This window comes from Acinonyx jubatus, chromosome A2 (assembly GCF_027475565.1).
Source record: "Acinonyx jubatus isolate Ajub_Pintada_27869175 chromosome A2, VMU_Ajub_asm_v1.0, whole genome shotgun sequence".
Taxonomy (NCBI): Eukaryota; Metazoa; Chordata; class Mammalia; order Carnivora; family Felidae; genus Acinonyx; species Acinonyx jubatus.
The window spans coordinates 89,337,987-89,354,621 of NC_069383.1; the positions used below are offsets into that span (position 1 = coordinate 89,337,987).

General features: G+C 40.5%; 1 protein-coding gene across 2 annotated transcripts in view; it reads right to left on the reverse strand.

The window, feature by feature from the left end:
- Positions 1-16,635, reverse strand: part of NAMPT (nicotinamide phosphoribosyltransferase) — a 220,897-nt gene that overhangs the window by 35,592 nt on the left and 168,670 nt on the right. Inside the window, exon 1 of one of the 2 annotated variants that reach the window (XM_027071685.2) lies at positions 1,743-1,948. The exons of the other annotated variant lie outside the window; for it this stretch is intronic. Within the exon in view, the coding sequence (XP_026927486.1) occupies positions 1,743-1,799 (57 nt within the window). The 5' untranslated portion in view covers positions 1,800-1,948. Of the gene's footprint in view, positions 1-1,742; positions 1,949-16,635 lie in introns of those variants that run through there. 2 annotated transcript variants of the gene reach the window in all.

Below are 16,635 nucleotides of genomic sequence, written 5' to 3' on the forward strand. Positions count from 1 at the left end.
TCCTTACGTATAATGGCTCGAGGAACCACAAACTAAAGGAATTTACACTCATTTTGTTTTTAAAAGTTAGACCCATCAACTATTTCCCATTTTCAATCAAATCATAAATTACTATATTATAAAAATTGGAAATCATTTTAAAGATTTAGTTAGGAAAAAAACTGGGTGAAAAAAATTTAAGAGAAAACTATGAATGAGACCATTCTAAAATCACTACTGAAGATACTCAAAATGCTAGGACCTAAGACAAGAGAAGGTTTTAAGGCTTAGAAAACCATAGTTGGTAATACTTTGATCTCCTTACAATGGTGTAGATTTCCACTTTAAAATTCAATTTAAAAGACCACTTGTTAAGGAAACTTGGCTCTGTTTTAAGTAACTACCTGTCTAAATTATCGTTAGTAGAATCTTAAACTCCTAGGAAGAAATGAACAAAACAGGACTTAAGTAAAACGGGATTCTCCAAAATACTTTGTCCAATTAAATTTAAGGAAAGAAACAAAAAGCAAAACCTCACAACTAAACCCAAAAATATGCTTTCCCTTTGTATTTCAAACCACCACGTTGTCAAGTAAAAACTGAACTTTATTTTGTTCAAGTGGGTTTTCTGGCCTGACATTTCATCTTTTAAGTGTGTTGGCCAACAATGCTTTAGCAAAGTATAGTTCAGTTTACTTCATGTAATTTGGTAACTAGGGGGAAAAACTTTGCCACATTTTCCTTTAATCATTCTTTCCTTTACTAATTTGTGTGGGTTTCAAACAAAATTAATGGGGCAGCAATACACTGAAGTGTCCAATAGGCATATTAACACAATGTTGTGTTGTGCCACTCTAAGTTCTCCAGGGTTAAAACTACAGTTCATTTAACTCGTGATTCACATTCCTTTTCACAGAAATCCTGTAGTGACCCTAATGGAGTAAGGGCAGGGGATCGGCCTTTACAACAGGGATAAGGAGCACGAGTGATCACCAGGAGCAAACGAGTTTGAAACGGAGCCCAGTGGAGTGGGACGAGGGAATCCAGCATGTTTCCCGAGGGCAGATAGGTGTCCTCCACACCCCGGCCACAGGCAGAGGAACGTGGCTGGCTGCTGCGGCACCCCTACCAGCACCCCTACTAGGTCCTCGCCCACCTCTTCCTCGGGAAGGGACGTACCTGCTCAGCAAGGGCGGGGAAGTGCACTCGAGTCAGCTTGGCGGGGAAAACCCACTTCTCAAACCCCACTCCCTTTCTCCAGGGCCGAGCCCCAGGAGCCGTTACCTAACTGACCCGCTCTCCTCGGCAGAGCCCTCGCCCAGGCCGGCCCAATCCGACCCGGCCAAGGCCAAAAGGCCGAGCTCCTGGGGAAAGCGTGCGCTCGGCCGGTGACGCCCAAGCCTCCCGGGCCCCGACCCCGCCACAACCGCCTGAGCCCCGAGCCCCGAGCCCCGCGGCGGGCAGGCGGGCGGCGCCGGCTGGGGCCCGCCTCAGCCCCTCGCCGCGCCCCCCCAACCACGCACCCCAAAGCCCCGCCTCCTGCCGTCCATCCCTCCATCCCTCCATCCCTCCTCCATCCACCTCCTCCCCACTGCGGCGCCAGCTTCACCTGCCTCATCCGGCCGCCGCCACTCGCCCGCTTCTTCCCTCGGGCTCGCGCAGCGCCACGACCCCAGACCGGCCGCCCCCCGCCCCACAGCCCCGCGCTCGTCCCGAACGCGCCCTCTCCTCCTCCTTCACCTGCCCCCGCCCCGAACCTCTACCTTGTAGGAGTCAGTAGCTAGGAGGATGTTGAAATCGGCGTCTGCCGCAGCATTCATCTCGGGCGGGAGTGTGCGGGCCACGCGCCGCGAGCTGCCCAGCGCGGCGGCGAGGAAGGAGAAAAATGGGCTTCACCGCGCTCCGTTGCTTAAGTCACCGCTCGGCCAGAGGGGCGGGGGAGAAGAGGGGGGAAGCGGAGTGGGGAGGAGGGGCCACAGGAGGGCGGGCCCGGGAGCCGTGACGCGGCGGGGGGTGGTGGCGGCGGCAGCTCTCGCGCTCTCAGCCTAGGGACTCCGACCGACTCCTCACCTCGGCTCACCGCCCCCGCCCCATCATCCCGGAGCAGAGGCGAGGGGCGGGGCGCGGCCGCGCGTGCGCAACGCGCGGGGGGCGGGGCTGGGCGGAGAGGACGTGAGGCACGCGCTCTTTTTCCCGCACGCTGGCTCCGGGAAACCGGAGGCTGCTGGGCAGTCCCGGCCGGGGATCTGTGTTCCTGCCTCGGTTTCATTTCCCGGCGGGACGGTGAGGGGCGGGGGAGGGGTAATTCCCAGCCTCGCTCCTTCTGCGATTAGCCGGTTCGCCCGCCGCGTGACACCTTCCCGTCCTACCCAGTCCTGGCCCGTTTTCTGAGTCCTCCAGAAGTCACGCCACCCGGCTGGGGGCCGAGGAGCCTCCCTCTGCCTCTCTCCCCATCCCCCTCCTCCTCCCCCCCGCGCAGTTACTTACCTTTGTCTCCGGCTGGGATTGAAAAGCGAACCTTTTGCCTCCATCCCTCTTGTCCCTCTTGGTCCTTCTAACCCACTCTTTAAAATCGGAAGAGCTGCGGTGAGGAATAAGGTCTGAGGGGCCCCTTTACTCTGCCACATCGACTCCGCTTTCCTCCGCCTGTGTGGCTGAGCTCTTTGATCCTTTGAATGATGTTTTGATATTTTCCCAGAGAAAATACCCTGCGCGGGAAGGCGGGGGTTGAATTCAGTCCTCACATCTAATGAAACTACAAGGCCTGATTGAATCTAATAGTGCCCGGAAGTAAACGGCAACGGGCCAAGATTTTGACACGGTGCAAAACTGACTTTCATCATTGTTAGAATCGTTAAATCTTGGGAAATGGTTTGGCAACCTCCAAATAAGAAGCAAGGGAAACGACGTCAGATGACTTCATCTAAGTACAGACCATCCACTTGCGCAGTTCCCATACGTGGTTGCATTTTTGCGTGAAACACATTTCCTTTGTCCACATGGTCAGTAGCTGGTGCTGCCTTTTTTTTTTTTTTTTTTATTTTATTATTATTATTTTTTTAGTTGTAAGATTTAGGTTTTACAAGATACAAGTAGCCATGGAGGGGACGGTTCAGTGAAAACTGGTACAGGAACTTAACAGACTATTTTTCAAGTTAGTGAAAATCTCTCATTTTATCTGCAGAGTGGGGTGGAAACAGGTACATTGTGAATGGAGAAATTCATCACAAGAAAACGGAGACCTCTTCAATTAATAGCAACTTTGGTCTAGACTATGGTCTTGGAGTAAGTACGGGTTCTGGACAGTCACCTTCATCTATGGAGTCCGTACAGGCAAATATCATGGAAGTGGTGAGATACCAAGGTAGTAAGTGACAATACACTCACCAGAGTAGTAAATAATAATACATTTAGAGTAATTTTCACCAAAAAGGTTGAAAACAAAAGCGGCTTTTTTTTGGTTGACTGTGTTTACTGGGGAAAATAACTTTTTAAAACATTTAAGTGAATTATTTAAAATTTTTTTATTTTGGGAAATTTTAAGTCATGCAGTGTGATTCAAAGAAGGAAAATGATCCTGTATGCCTCCCTTAATTTGGTGCTTGTTTCTTCATTTTAAAATTTCCATAACCTACTTTACTTAAATGACAAATTTTTTTGGCTTTGCTTCCTGGAATCCATGTATGTATAACTGACCATTGTTCTATGCTGCCTTACACAGGAAAAAAATAGGGTTCTGATTACAAAATGGGCTTTGTTTATGGTAGCATTTTTTTAAGGCAAAATAAAATTTGATCTTACAGTCTTGGCGTTGTATTTGCACTGTTAAGGTGAAAAAGTTTAATATCAGGACAAGCAAAAATGTTAATATTTCATTGACATTGCTTGTTAAATGTAGAAAGTCACAAGGCCTACACACATTATCAGTGACTTAAACCATCAACGCCATCTCCAGAGGAAAAGAAGATATGTTAGCAACAGAAAATCACCATTTTTCTAAGACAGAATCAGGCACACTGTATGTAACTACCTACATGCTTGATGCAGGACCAATTTTGAATTAATTGGGGTTTAGAACCATGAAATTATTACCAAATACAAAGTTTAGATTTCGTTTTGAAATAGCCTCCCTTGAAAGACAGTTTAACAGCTAGCAGTTAGTATGTTTATCTAGTAGCATGTAAAAGTTTCTGAGAAACTGTTCTCGTGAGTACCCACACATGACAAATAATGTCAATACAAAGACTTATTTGGGCCCCTTCACTTTATTCAAAGCCCTGGATTAATCTACCATTCCTACCAAATAGCCAGTCAAGCAGGGTGAATTGGGCATCCAGCTCCTTATTTGTAGCCCTCAGAGTGCTATGAAAGTTTGCCACTCATACATTTGATCAGGCAAAGTGGGTGTCACTACATCACTTCTGTTGCCCCACACTCTTCCAGACAGACTTTGGTACATGTTTGTGTTTAAAGGTTGCCTCAGATATTCCGGTCTGACCACGTTTCACTTCAGTAAGAAACACTGTCGAAACAAAAACAAAACAAAAACAGGAAAAAAAAAGTAAACCCCAAACAGAGAAGTAGATCTGAGATTCACCCATCTGCAACTCCTGACAATGGTCCTATCCATCACCCTTTATAATTTCCTCTAGCTTTACCAAGCATCAACAGTTGTCACAAAGACAAAAAGAAAACCTTTTTAATTACACAGAAGTTCATTCAAACTTCAATGGCACTTTGGGGACCATCCAGAGTTGTGATTTCCCAAGGAAAAGGACTCATCTACAGAAAGATGTGGATCTTCGTGGATCCGATTATCAGTGCTGGTGACCCTTTAATGACTCAGTCTGCTTGGTTCACTGCAGTCACACAGAGACACCCAGGAAACTGCTGAGTCTTCTTCTGAAAGTACAGAAGTGATAGAATAAGTGTAACCCACATACAGGAAGGATTAGCACACATACATGGATTGTGCACAGTCATTCCATTGCAAATGTCCTGTGGTCTGCTACACCCACTATGTACCTGGGCAGTGCTGGGTTGATCATCCATCTGATGTTAAACCCTCCACATGTCATATCCTGCAAGAAGTTTCCCAATCTATGTATGCTGCATCAATTTCCCCATCTTTATTAGTTGTGTTTTTGTTTCCTATTATATCCAAACATACATTTTTCTAATTCCAAACAAATAAAGTGGGAAATAATGGTAAAGAGCAAAAATAAAAAGGTTTGATTCATCTGTAGAAGTAAGGCGGGGGCCCCTGGGTGGCTCAGTCATGTAAGCACCCAACCCTTGATTTTGGCTCAAGTCATGATCTCATGATTCCTGGGATTAAGCCCCACTGACAGCATGGATCCTGCTTGGGATTCTATCAAAATAAATAAATAAACTTAAAAAAATAAAGTAAGGCAAATGTGCATATGTTATGATGCTATGTATGGGGATTTGGGGGTCATTAAGTATTTATGCATTTTCCTGATGGTCACCTTAGGACTCAATGGCCAAAATCAATGATGGAGAGAAAGACCATTAGAACTATAAAAACTGTCAAGATTTTTTATTGCAGTGTTTTCCTAAGTGTGGTTTGCTTATCACTGATAGCATGTGATGTGTGTCAGAGGTACTCATAAATGTTTCTCATTTCAGTAAGTATGTGTTTATTTCTAGTGGATTTTAGAAAAGTATAACTGGCATATAAGACTCAATTTTTCTTGGAAATTAATACTTAGGATGAAGCCATGGTAAAGGATACTCAGACTGGTGAAACTTACTATTTTCCTTGCCTTTCCTATCTTATGACTGAGGATTTTCATAACCTTGATATAAGACTAGTTTTCTTTTTTTTCCCAAGTTTATTTATTTATTTTGAGGGGGTGGGAGGGAGAGAGAGAGAGAGAGAGAGAGAATCCCAAGCAGGCTCCACGCTGTCAGCACAGAGCCTCACGTGGGGCTTGATCTCGTGAACTGCAAGATCATGACCTGAGTTGAAATCAAGAGTCAGATGCTTAACCATCTGAGCCATCCAGGTGCCCCCAGACTGGTTTTCTTGCCTTTTTCTATCTTTATCCAGGGGTATTAATCATACTGTCCTGGGGCCAACTTCATGCCCAAAGACCTTTTCCCTATTTTTCAGAGGAGAGAAAGGGGCTCTTCATGCACAGAGAAATCCTTATGGCCTTCTCTGAAATTCAGCATTCTGAGTTGGGCACATGGACTGGATTTCCCACAGATACTTCATGCTATAAGCTACATATAAGGATATTAATCTGCTCTTCAAATTCATCCAAACTCAGTAAGAATGAACATAAGTATCACCCTCAAAAGTGAGCAGTATGTCTGTATATACTACTCAGTTAAAATAATCCAATTTAATTAAAGCTCGTGGTGCCTGCCAAGGCTTTTTAAGTGTTCTTTTTAAGTGTTTGCTGAGCCACACCTATGATACTATAGGCACTCACATAAAAATGGTTCTAGATTTTGTTTTGTTTCTTGAGGGTACACCAACCTTGCAGAACAATCAAGAACTTGTAAAACAAACAAAATGGTTTAGGACTTATCATCTTCTCTTTCCTTCCAAATTGTCCCAGCTCTTCCCAGCTCTTGATTACTCTTGGATTTGGGAGTCATTCTCTCCGCTCTTTGCTCTGGTTGATGGTGGGCTGTTCTAGCCCACTTGTCATCACTCTGTAGCCACATGTCCTGAACTTGTGCTCAGATGGTGGCTTTGTACCTCTGTAAATTGTAGTGTTGGGTAAGGCTCTTGGACCACCAGTGATTACAGCTCATCATACACCCTTAAAAAGAATTCTGGCTTGTGTAGTTCTCTCAGATACTTGGGACAACTTCTCAAGGGCTTACCTAGAGGATATTGGAATGTACCATCCTGGGTTTTTTTTTTTTTTTTAAGTTTATTTATTTGTTCTGAAAGAGAGAGTATAAGTGGAGGAGGGGCAGAGAGAGAGGGGGAGAGAGAATTCCAAGCAGGCTCCACACTGTCAGCTCAGAGCCTGATGTGGGGCTCAAACTCACACCATGAGATCATAACCTGATCCAAAAGTTGGATGCTTAACTGACTGAACCACCCAGGCACTCCTATGTATCATCCTGTTTTAATAAAAAGGTCTCCCTCACTTTTCTTGGATAGAATGCTTTTGATTCCAGGTATCACAACTGCTATTAAAAGTAGCTTAAGGAATAGGGGTTTAATTTCATCCACAGAAGGGAGTCTCGAGGTAGGTTTTTCTAGGGTGGGTCCAGTAACTCAAAGATATCAAGATTCTTGCTCTTTTCCATTTTCTCCCCTCTGTGACCTTCCATGTACTAAATGTGTCTTTGTCACATACGTCAAAAGGTGACTGCCACAGCTCTATCACGACCTCACACAAGAACCTGCAGGAGCAAGGAAAGAAAGTAGGGTTTTGTTATGAACGCATCTCTCTCTGTATTAGATGTGAAAACCTCTCCAAGAGGCCCCAGCAGACTTCCCTTGGGCCCTCCTGGTCACAGTGGGAGGTTTGCCCGTGACCTAGCTGTGAAGGAGGATGAAACAGTGTGAGTGCTGGCCTACTCCGTTTGTGGAAACGAGAGGAAAGCTTCACCTGTAAGAAAGAAGGGGGTTAGGAATGTCTGCTGCTCGGGAAGCATCAGTGATTACCAGCTAGGAGCCCAGATACCTCAGAGGTCTGTCTCAGAGTGAATTGATTGTCTCCATAAAGGAATCTCCCCCGAGATTTGGCCTCTTAGGTCTCTTTGTTACCAGGTAAATAACCTCCTCATTTCTGGGACTCCAGAACCAACCTCCAGAACATGTAAAATGAGTCCTATCTCTGCCACTTATCTTCCTCTGCCACCTTCCTTCCAGGCCCCTGCCCCTGGTTTTGCTACAGTAAAGCAACAAAAGGTGATGTGCACTCCTTATGCAGGCTCAGGAAAATGTGTGCGGGCTAGCAAACATGTTCACACTTTTTTTCTAGCACAATCATTAAAATCTCTGAGGAAGCACAAGATATCGACTTATTCTCAGAGACATTTATTCAACTAGTTTCACTGTAATCTTACACCATGTGCCCACTGTATCATTACACTGAATCTAACACAGTATTGGCTCTCATGTTGTCAATCACAGTTTTTAAGTACCGTCTAGATACATTTTCGTGTATTAATGCTCAAACTTTTAAAAATTAATAGGATCTTCTGTTCAAAAAATTATTATCACTGTCCTTCCAAAGCACCTAATTCCACAGAGCACTATTCTAGCTGGGAAATAAACAAAACAGTGTAACACATTTTACGCAGAGGTTTAATATTAAACATAGGAAAGTAACAGATTGATTTAAAAATTCATAATTTTCACTGACAAAGAGGGAGACCAAGCTCAAGATGGGCTCAAAGGGATGGTTGCCTCTCAGAAAGGCCTTTATTTGAATTCTATCGTTTCATGAGCACCTCCTACGCTTAAGATCTTCTTGGACCTACAAGGACTTAAATGATATAAACTCTGCCCTCTAGAGGCAAACAATTTTATGGGGAAACCCAAGAATCAGTTTTCCCGCCTTCATGTCCCCTCAGAAATGGTGTACATTAGCCTTGCTCTGCTGACCTCCCAGCTCGAATCACTTGCTGCTCCTACAGCTCGAACTGCAGCCTTCTGAGTGATGGGGCCCCGTCTGCAAGGACCACCACTGAAGGCAGAGAAACATGGGACAGGCTTTACCTTTTTAAAAGCACGTACCTTGTTAGAGCACATTATTCCATACAGAGTCTATTAGGATGCAGTCAGACTTATCTGGCTGCGCGAGAAACTAAAAGAAACAGTGCCCTAAATAAGATTTAAGTTTACTTCTTTCTCTGGGAATAAGCAGTGCAGAAATGATAAAAATGCCTTCGGAATTCATGCTCTTTCTCTGTGCTGCTGCTTTGCTATCTTCAATGCAAGGCTCTGATCCTGTGGTCTAAATCGGCTACTCCAACACTGGTCATCAACTTGGTCTCAGTTTGGCTGCTGGGGGCACCCGGGTTGCTCAGTCGGTTAAGTGTCCGACTCTTGATTTCAGTTTGGGTCGTGATTTCACGGTACGTGCGTTCAAGACCCACACGGGCTTTGCACTGACCTCGTGGAGCGTGCTTGAGATTCTCTGTCTCCCCTCTCTCTCTCAAAAATAAGTGAACATTGAAAAAAAATATGACTGCTGTATGCAGAAGAGACTAGACGGGATACGAGAGTGTGGAAAGCAGCTAAGTGACCATTGCAGTCCACGTGAGAGACTGGACTTGGATTAAGAGGGTTGGATTAAGAGGGCAGTAGTGGAAAGAGGATAAACGATCAGAGATATTTGGAAAGTTAACAGGATTTGCTGAGAAATAAGGTGTGTGGGAGAGTAGGAGGAGATTCATTAGGACTAGATGGAGAAGAGTGGAATCAATGATTCTTCTTAGATTTTGACTTTAACTACAGGGTGGTCTCATTACACGAGTTGTGGACAACTTTGGAAAGAGATTTAGTGGATCAAATTAAAAGCTCAATTTGGGCAGTTTAAGCTTGGGATTTCTATTAGACAATTATAAGATTACCTGCTTGCCTACTGAGTTTTTGACTATTTGGATTTCTCCTTCCTATGTCCTGGTGGCTAAATGGATACCTGGTCCCAAATGCTTCCAAATTTAGGAATAAATTTGTGCCATCATTTCCTCTGTTTTTTTTTGTTTTGTTTTGTTTTTTTAAACAATTTCCTTGTTATTTGTTTTCAGACCAGTCTTTGTAATTCTCACTTTCTCAAGCTCCATTCTGCCCAGGTCTGGTTTTCTGTCTCCAGAGTGAGCTCAGACCCTGTATCACAGGATACCTTGGGACTACAAAAATCAAATCTACACACATGAAGTTTTTGGGGACAGACAAATCTTTTTTTTTTTTTTTTTCAAATGAAACAAGGTGTTGGAAATTTTAATCTTGTATAATTTTCTTCCTTTGTTGCCCATTTTAGTGGGCATAAGCAAAGAAATAAAATACGTATTAAGAAATGGCCAAATACTAAATAGATATTAGCAAGTTGGATATTTATTATTGATATTTTCTTATTTGGAGAGTAAATACCTATTGCAAATGAAGAAAGAAGCACCAAAGAGGTCATTATGTTCTTCAGATAAAAAATGTCTTTAGGGTATCTTCATGGTCCTAGAGCTGGACCAGAAATAGTTCCATCAATTGCTTGCTCAATGCTGATTAAGCTATAAAGACTTGTGAAACACCAACCAAGCTCACAAGAAACTTCAAGTTTGGTTGCTTTAAGGGAAAATTTAATAAATTGCAATGTGAAATAAACCTGACCTGAAATTGGGATTCCACTATCTGTATATAGCAGTTACTCCCTGAAAAACTGTTTACATATTAATACTTTGGTTGGTAGATACAGAATAAGACACAGAGTGTTAGATGCTCTCAAAAGACATCTTCATTAAGCCATTTAAGTCTGGAAAATTAGCTTTCTTCATTCTGGCAGTAAGTTCAAGGTTATTAGGGCTGTCTTCTAGAATCAAAGCACCTCCTGGATAGTATCAGAAAACAGTGCAAATTCCACAGGTACCATTTCAGTGTGCCAGGCAAGTTACAATGCAATTGGAGAAGGGGAACGGTTTCATTTTACATCAGTGACATATGAACTATGTCTTCTTGACACAGGAATCAACCGTTTTCCAAATCAAGCAACACAGTTGTAAGCTGTCTCTTCAGCTTTTGGTGTTATGATTATATTTCTTTCTGTTTTCACTTTCAGATGATTTTTTTTCTCCGTATGCTATCCCCATATTCTGGATATTTTTGTGTAGTCCTTCATGTGCCAACAATATTCAAGTTTTAAGAATGACTTTAAAGCTCTGTGCCAGATTACGTTTGCTGAAAATTCACAAGGTTCTTCACAATGAAATTATACAAAATAATTACTGATGTGTATGAATCTACTGAAGTGTGAGGATTTACATAATTTGGGAAAGCAAAAATGGGCATAAATGCTCCGTGGGTTCCAAAGTCTAATTGGTACATAGATATATGTTAAAAATCAAAGAGGAAGGAAATTTATACAGATTATATTTATTCATTCCAATTATTTTTACACATTTAGAAGTTTGTATAATTTTTATCATGTGATAAATGCTGGGCTGCCAGAGATAGAAAGGTGGTAAACTGGAAATTTATGCAATAAATTTGATCTATATAATTTGTTGATCATTTGTGCATTATTTTGTAATTTGTAATTAAACAATTTTTTAAATGTTTATTTATTTTTGAGAGAGAGATAGTGCAAACGGGGGAGGGGCAGAGAGAGAGGGAGACACAGAATCCGAAGCAGGCTCCAGGCTCCAAGATGTCAGCACAGACCCTGACACGGGGCTCGAAACCACACACTGTGAGATCATGACCTAGGCTGAAGTCGGATGCTCTGCCGACACAGCCACCCAGGCGCCCCTTAATTTTTAATTTTTTAAATTAAGCAACTATTACAGGAAATCAGTAGGGCAATGGTGGCTTTGAACAACACATTACACCAGATGGACTTAACACATATAGAGAACATTTCGTACCAAAACAAAATAATCCTCATTTTTACAAGTACACAGGGAATATTCTCCATGATAGGTGATATATTAAGCCACAAAACAAGTCTTAATAAATTCAAAAAGACTGAAATCTTATCAAACATCTTTTCCAATCATAGGGATACAAAACTAGAAATCAATTACAATTAAAAAACCTAAAAAACCTCATAAACAGAGAGGCTAAACAACAAATGGGTCAATTAAGAAATCAAAAAAGAAATAAAATATACCTGAAGACAAATGAAAATGAAAGCACAAATGTTCCAAAAACTTTGGGATTCAGTAGAAGCAATTTTAAGAGGAAAATTTATAGTGACACAGGCCTACCTCAAGAAACAAGAAAAAAATCTCAATCTATCATATACTGAAAGAAAATAGAAAAAAAAAGAATAAACAAACCCACACTTAGTAGAAGGAAAGAAATACTAAAGATCAGAAATACTAAATAAATAAATGAAATATAGACCAAAAATATCAATGAAACTAAGAGATGATTCTTTGAAAAAGTAAAAAAATTGATATATCTTTAGTCAGATTCATCAAGAAAAAAGAGAGGACTTAAATAAAATCAGAAAAAGAGATAAGGCACAATTCATAGCATAAAAATATAAAGGATTATGAGACTACTAGGAAAAATTATATGCCAACAAATTGGACAACTCAGAAGAAATGGATAAAGTTCTAGAAACATACAATCGTCCAAGATTGAATCAGGAAAATAGAAAATCTGAACAAATGGATAACTAGTAATGAAATCGAATTGGTAATTGAAATACTATCAACAAACAAAAGTCCAATACCAGATGGCTTTAGAGGTAAACTCTACCAAACATTTAAAGAAGAGTTAATACTTATCCTTCTAAAAGTATTCCAAAACACTGAAAGGGAGGGATGCTTTCAAATTGATTCTGAGGCCAGCATAACCCTGTTACCAAAACCAGACAGATAGTACTAAAAGAGAAAATGAGAGGCCAATATCCTTGATGAACATAGAGACAAAAGTACTCAATATTTACAATATTGGGACACCAAATTCAATAATACATTAGAAGGATCATTCAGTAAAATCAGGTGGGATTTGTTCCAGGGATGCAAGGATGGTTCAATATCCTCAAATCAAAAATGTGATAATCCACATGAACAAAATGAATGATTAAAATCACATTATCATCTCACTGATGCATAAAAACCACTTGACAAAATTAAGCATCCATTCATGATAAAAATTTCAACAACCTTGGTATAGAGGGAACATACCTCAACATAATAAAGGCCATATATGACAAACTCATAGATAACATCATATTCGATGGCGAAAAGCTGAAATTTTTTTCCTCTAAGATCAGGAATAAGACAAGGATGTCTACTCTCATCACTTTTATTCAACATAGTACTGGAAATCCTAGTCAGGCAATCAGACAATGAAAAGAGATAAAAGTCACCCAAACTGCTAAGGAAGAAGTAAAACTGTCCTGCTTGCAGATGATGTGATATTATATATAGATAACCATAAAAAGTCCAACAAAAAGCTATTAGAAGTAATAAAAGAATGCAGTAAAGTTGAAGGTTACAAAATCAATATACAAATCTTTTGTATTTCTATATACTAATAACAAATTAGCGGAAAGAAAAGTAAGGAAAATAATCCCATTTACAATTGCACCAAAAACAATACCTAGGAATAAATTTGAGCAAAGAGGTCAAAGACCTATACTCTGAAAACTATAACACACCGATGAAAGAAATGGAAGAAGACACACATGAATGAAAAGATATCCCATGCTCATGGACTGGAAAAATTAATATTGTTAAAATGTCCATGCTACTCAAAGCAAATATACATTCAATTCAATCCCTATCAAAATACCAATAGAATTTTTCACGGAACCAAAACAAATACCCCTAAAATTTGTATGGAGCCACAAAGGACATGAAGAGCCAAAGTAACCTTGAGAGAGAAAAAAGCCTGGTGGCATCACAATTCCAGATTTCAAGCTATACTACCAAGCTGTAGTAATCAAAACAGTATGGTATTCGCACAGAAATAGATGCACAGGTTAATGGAACAAAACAGAGAGCCCCAAATAAGGCCACACTTATATGGTCAATTAACCTATGACAATGGAGGTAAGAATATGCAACAGGAAAAAGACAGTCTCTTCGACAAATGGTGCTGGGAAAACTGGACAGCTACAAGTAAAAGAATGAAACTGGACCACTTTCTTACACCATACACAAAATATAAATTCAAAATGGATTAAAGACTTAAGTGTTAGATCTGAAACCATAAAACTCCTAGAAGAAAATTTGGGCAGTTATCTCTCGGACATCAGTCTTAGAAATATTTTTCTGGATCTGTCTCCTAAGGTAAAGAAAACAAAAGCAAAAATAAACCATGGGGACTACACCACCAAAAAAGCTCTTGCACAGTGAAGGAAACTATAAGCAAAATGAAAAGGCAGCCTACTGAATGGGAGAAGATATTTGCAAATGATATATACATCTGATAAGGGGTTAATAACCAAAATATATAAATAACTCATACAGCTCAACACCATAAAACAATCTGATTTAAAAATGGGCAGAGGACCTGAATAAATATTTTCCCAAAAAGACATTTAGATGGTCAAGAGATACATAAAAAGATGCTCAACATCACTAATCCTGAAGGAAATGCAAATCAAAACCATGATGAGCTATAACCCTCACCTGTCAGAATGGATACTTCTTGTCAAAGAGACAAGAAGTAACAAGTGTTGGCAAAGATATGGAGAAAGGGGAACCTTTGTGCATCATTGATGGGAATGTAAATTGGTGCAGCCACTGTGGAAAATAGTAAGGAAATTCCTCAAAAAATAAAAAATAGAGGGGTGTCTGGGTGGCTCAGTTGGTTGAGCATCTGACTCTTGATTTGGGCTCAGGCCATGATTCCAGGGTTGTACAATCAAGACCCACATCAGGCTCTGTGCTGAGCATGGAGCCTGCTTAAGATTTTCTCTCCCTCTTCCCCTCTCCCCTCCTCTCTCTCTCTCTCTCTCTAAAACGAGAAAAAAATATATATAAGGTATTATATGTCAACTATTCTTTAATTAAAAATAATATGTTATATACAAAATAGAACCTTGGGCTCTGTCTTACACCCTAGGGAGTGGAGCAGGTGTCCATCTTTCTTGCCTCTTCTTGCTCTGCTCTCTTTCAAGTAAGAGATAGCGTCACGTACACCCCGCACCACCCCCCCCCCCCATCTTCACCTCTGCTGAGTTTTGCTCCCTTCACTGTCCTTTACTACTCAGTTGCATTGGCCTGTGCTGGGCCTGAGAACGTCCCACCATCCATGACAGGAGTATTCAACACATAGATTATCTTGAATATTTATAGAATTCAGGACAATATTGGGTAAAAAGTTTAAGTTGATTTTTTTGAGGATAGTTGAGACACCTTAGTTTCAGGTGTACAATTCAGGGATTTGACAAGTCTATACATTATGCTGTGTTCACTACCACAGTATAGTTACCATCTGTTCTGTTATATTGTAAATTGATTTTAATGTTCTGGTTTGCTATGCATTTCTGTTTTTAAACATGAATGGGTATTGACTCTTCTAAAATACTTTTTTGGTAGCTAATGAAATGGCTTTTTCTTTTTTTTTTTAAGTTTTTTTTTCAGTTTATTTATTTATTTTGAGAGAGAGAGACAGAGAGAGAATGTGAGCCAGTGGAGGAGAGGCAGAGAGAGAGGGAGAGAGAGGATCCCAAGCAGACTTCATGCTGTGAGCACAGAGCCCGACTTGGGACTCAATCTCACAACTGTGAGATCATGACCTGAGCCAAAATCAAGAGTTGGGTGCTTAACCATTAAGCCACCCAGGTGCCCCTGAAATGTCTTTTTCTTTTAATCTTTCAGTGTGGTAAATTATATAGAATGATTTCCTAATATTGAACTGACTTTGTTTACCTGGAGTAAACCTTACTTACTCATGTAAGTACTCTTTAATATATTGCTATATTCAATTTGTTAGTATTGCAATTTGTTAATATTACACCTAAAGTAGGTTCAGGAATAGTATTAGCCTAGAGTTGTATATTTTAATACTATATCCTTGTGTGGTTTTATTTTTATTGATGTTTTTAAGTTTGTTTATTTTTGAGAGACAGAGCGAGCAGGGGAGAGGCAGAGAGAGGGAGACAGAATCCCAAGCAGAACCTGCACTGTCAGCGTAGAGCCCAATGTGGGGCTTGAACTCATGAACCATGAGATCATGGCCCAAGCCATATCAAGAGTTGGACGCTTAACAGACTGAGCCACCTAGGTGCCCCTCCTTCTGCTGTTTTATTATTAGAGTTGTACTAACCTCAAAGAATGCCTTGAGAAACTTTGCTTCTTTACCTATGTTCTGGAAAAGTTTATACAACGTAACCGTTACTTGCTGGAATTCTTCAGTGAACAGATTTGACCTGGTGCATTTCTTTTGCTTGTTTCTTTCTTTTTAAACAACTTTTTAACTGTGAATTTCAAACATATGGAAAAATAGCATGACATTATAAAACATGATGCATACATCATCCATCTCCAACAACTGCCAGCTCAGGGTCAATCTTGGCAAATGTAACACTTTAAATACTATTTTGAAGAAAATCGTAGATACCACACCATTTTATGAGTAAGTATTTCAATATAGATCTCTAAGAGAAAAATACTCTCTATTAAATTATAACCACGATACTGTTATCAACCAAAACATAATTCCTTAATATAATAAAACCAGTGCTCAGATTTCCAATTGTCTCATAAATCATAAACTCTTGTTCTATTTCTGTCAGTTTTTTTTTAAAGAATCTATTATTGGGAGGTTTATCTTTCCAGATTAAATCTGTCAGCACCGCAGAGGATGTGGCAGAAAGTTATATACCATTTCCCAACTACCTTTTGGTCCAATTCCTAAAAGGTTCATAAATATGTCACTGGAAAATTTATTTATATTGATTTTTTTCCTCCTCTGAGTCCTTTTATATTTATTGCATTACATAAGGCATAGAATTAATATCTTTCTTTACCTCTTATTGC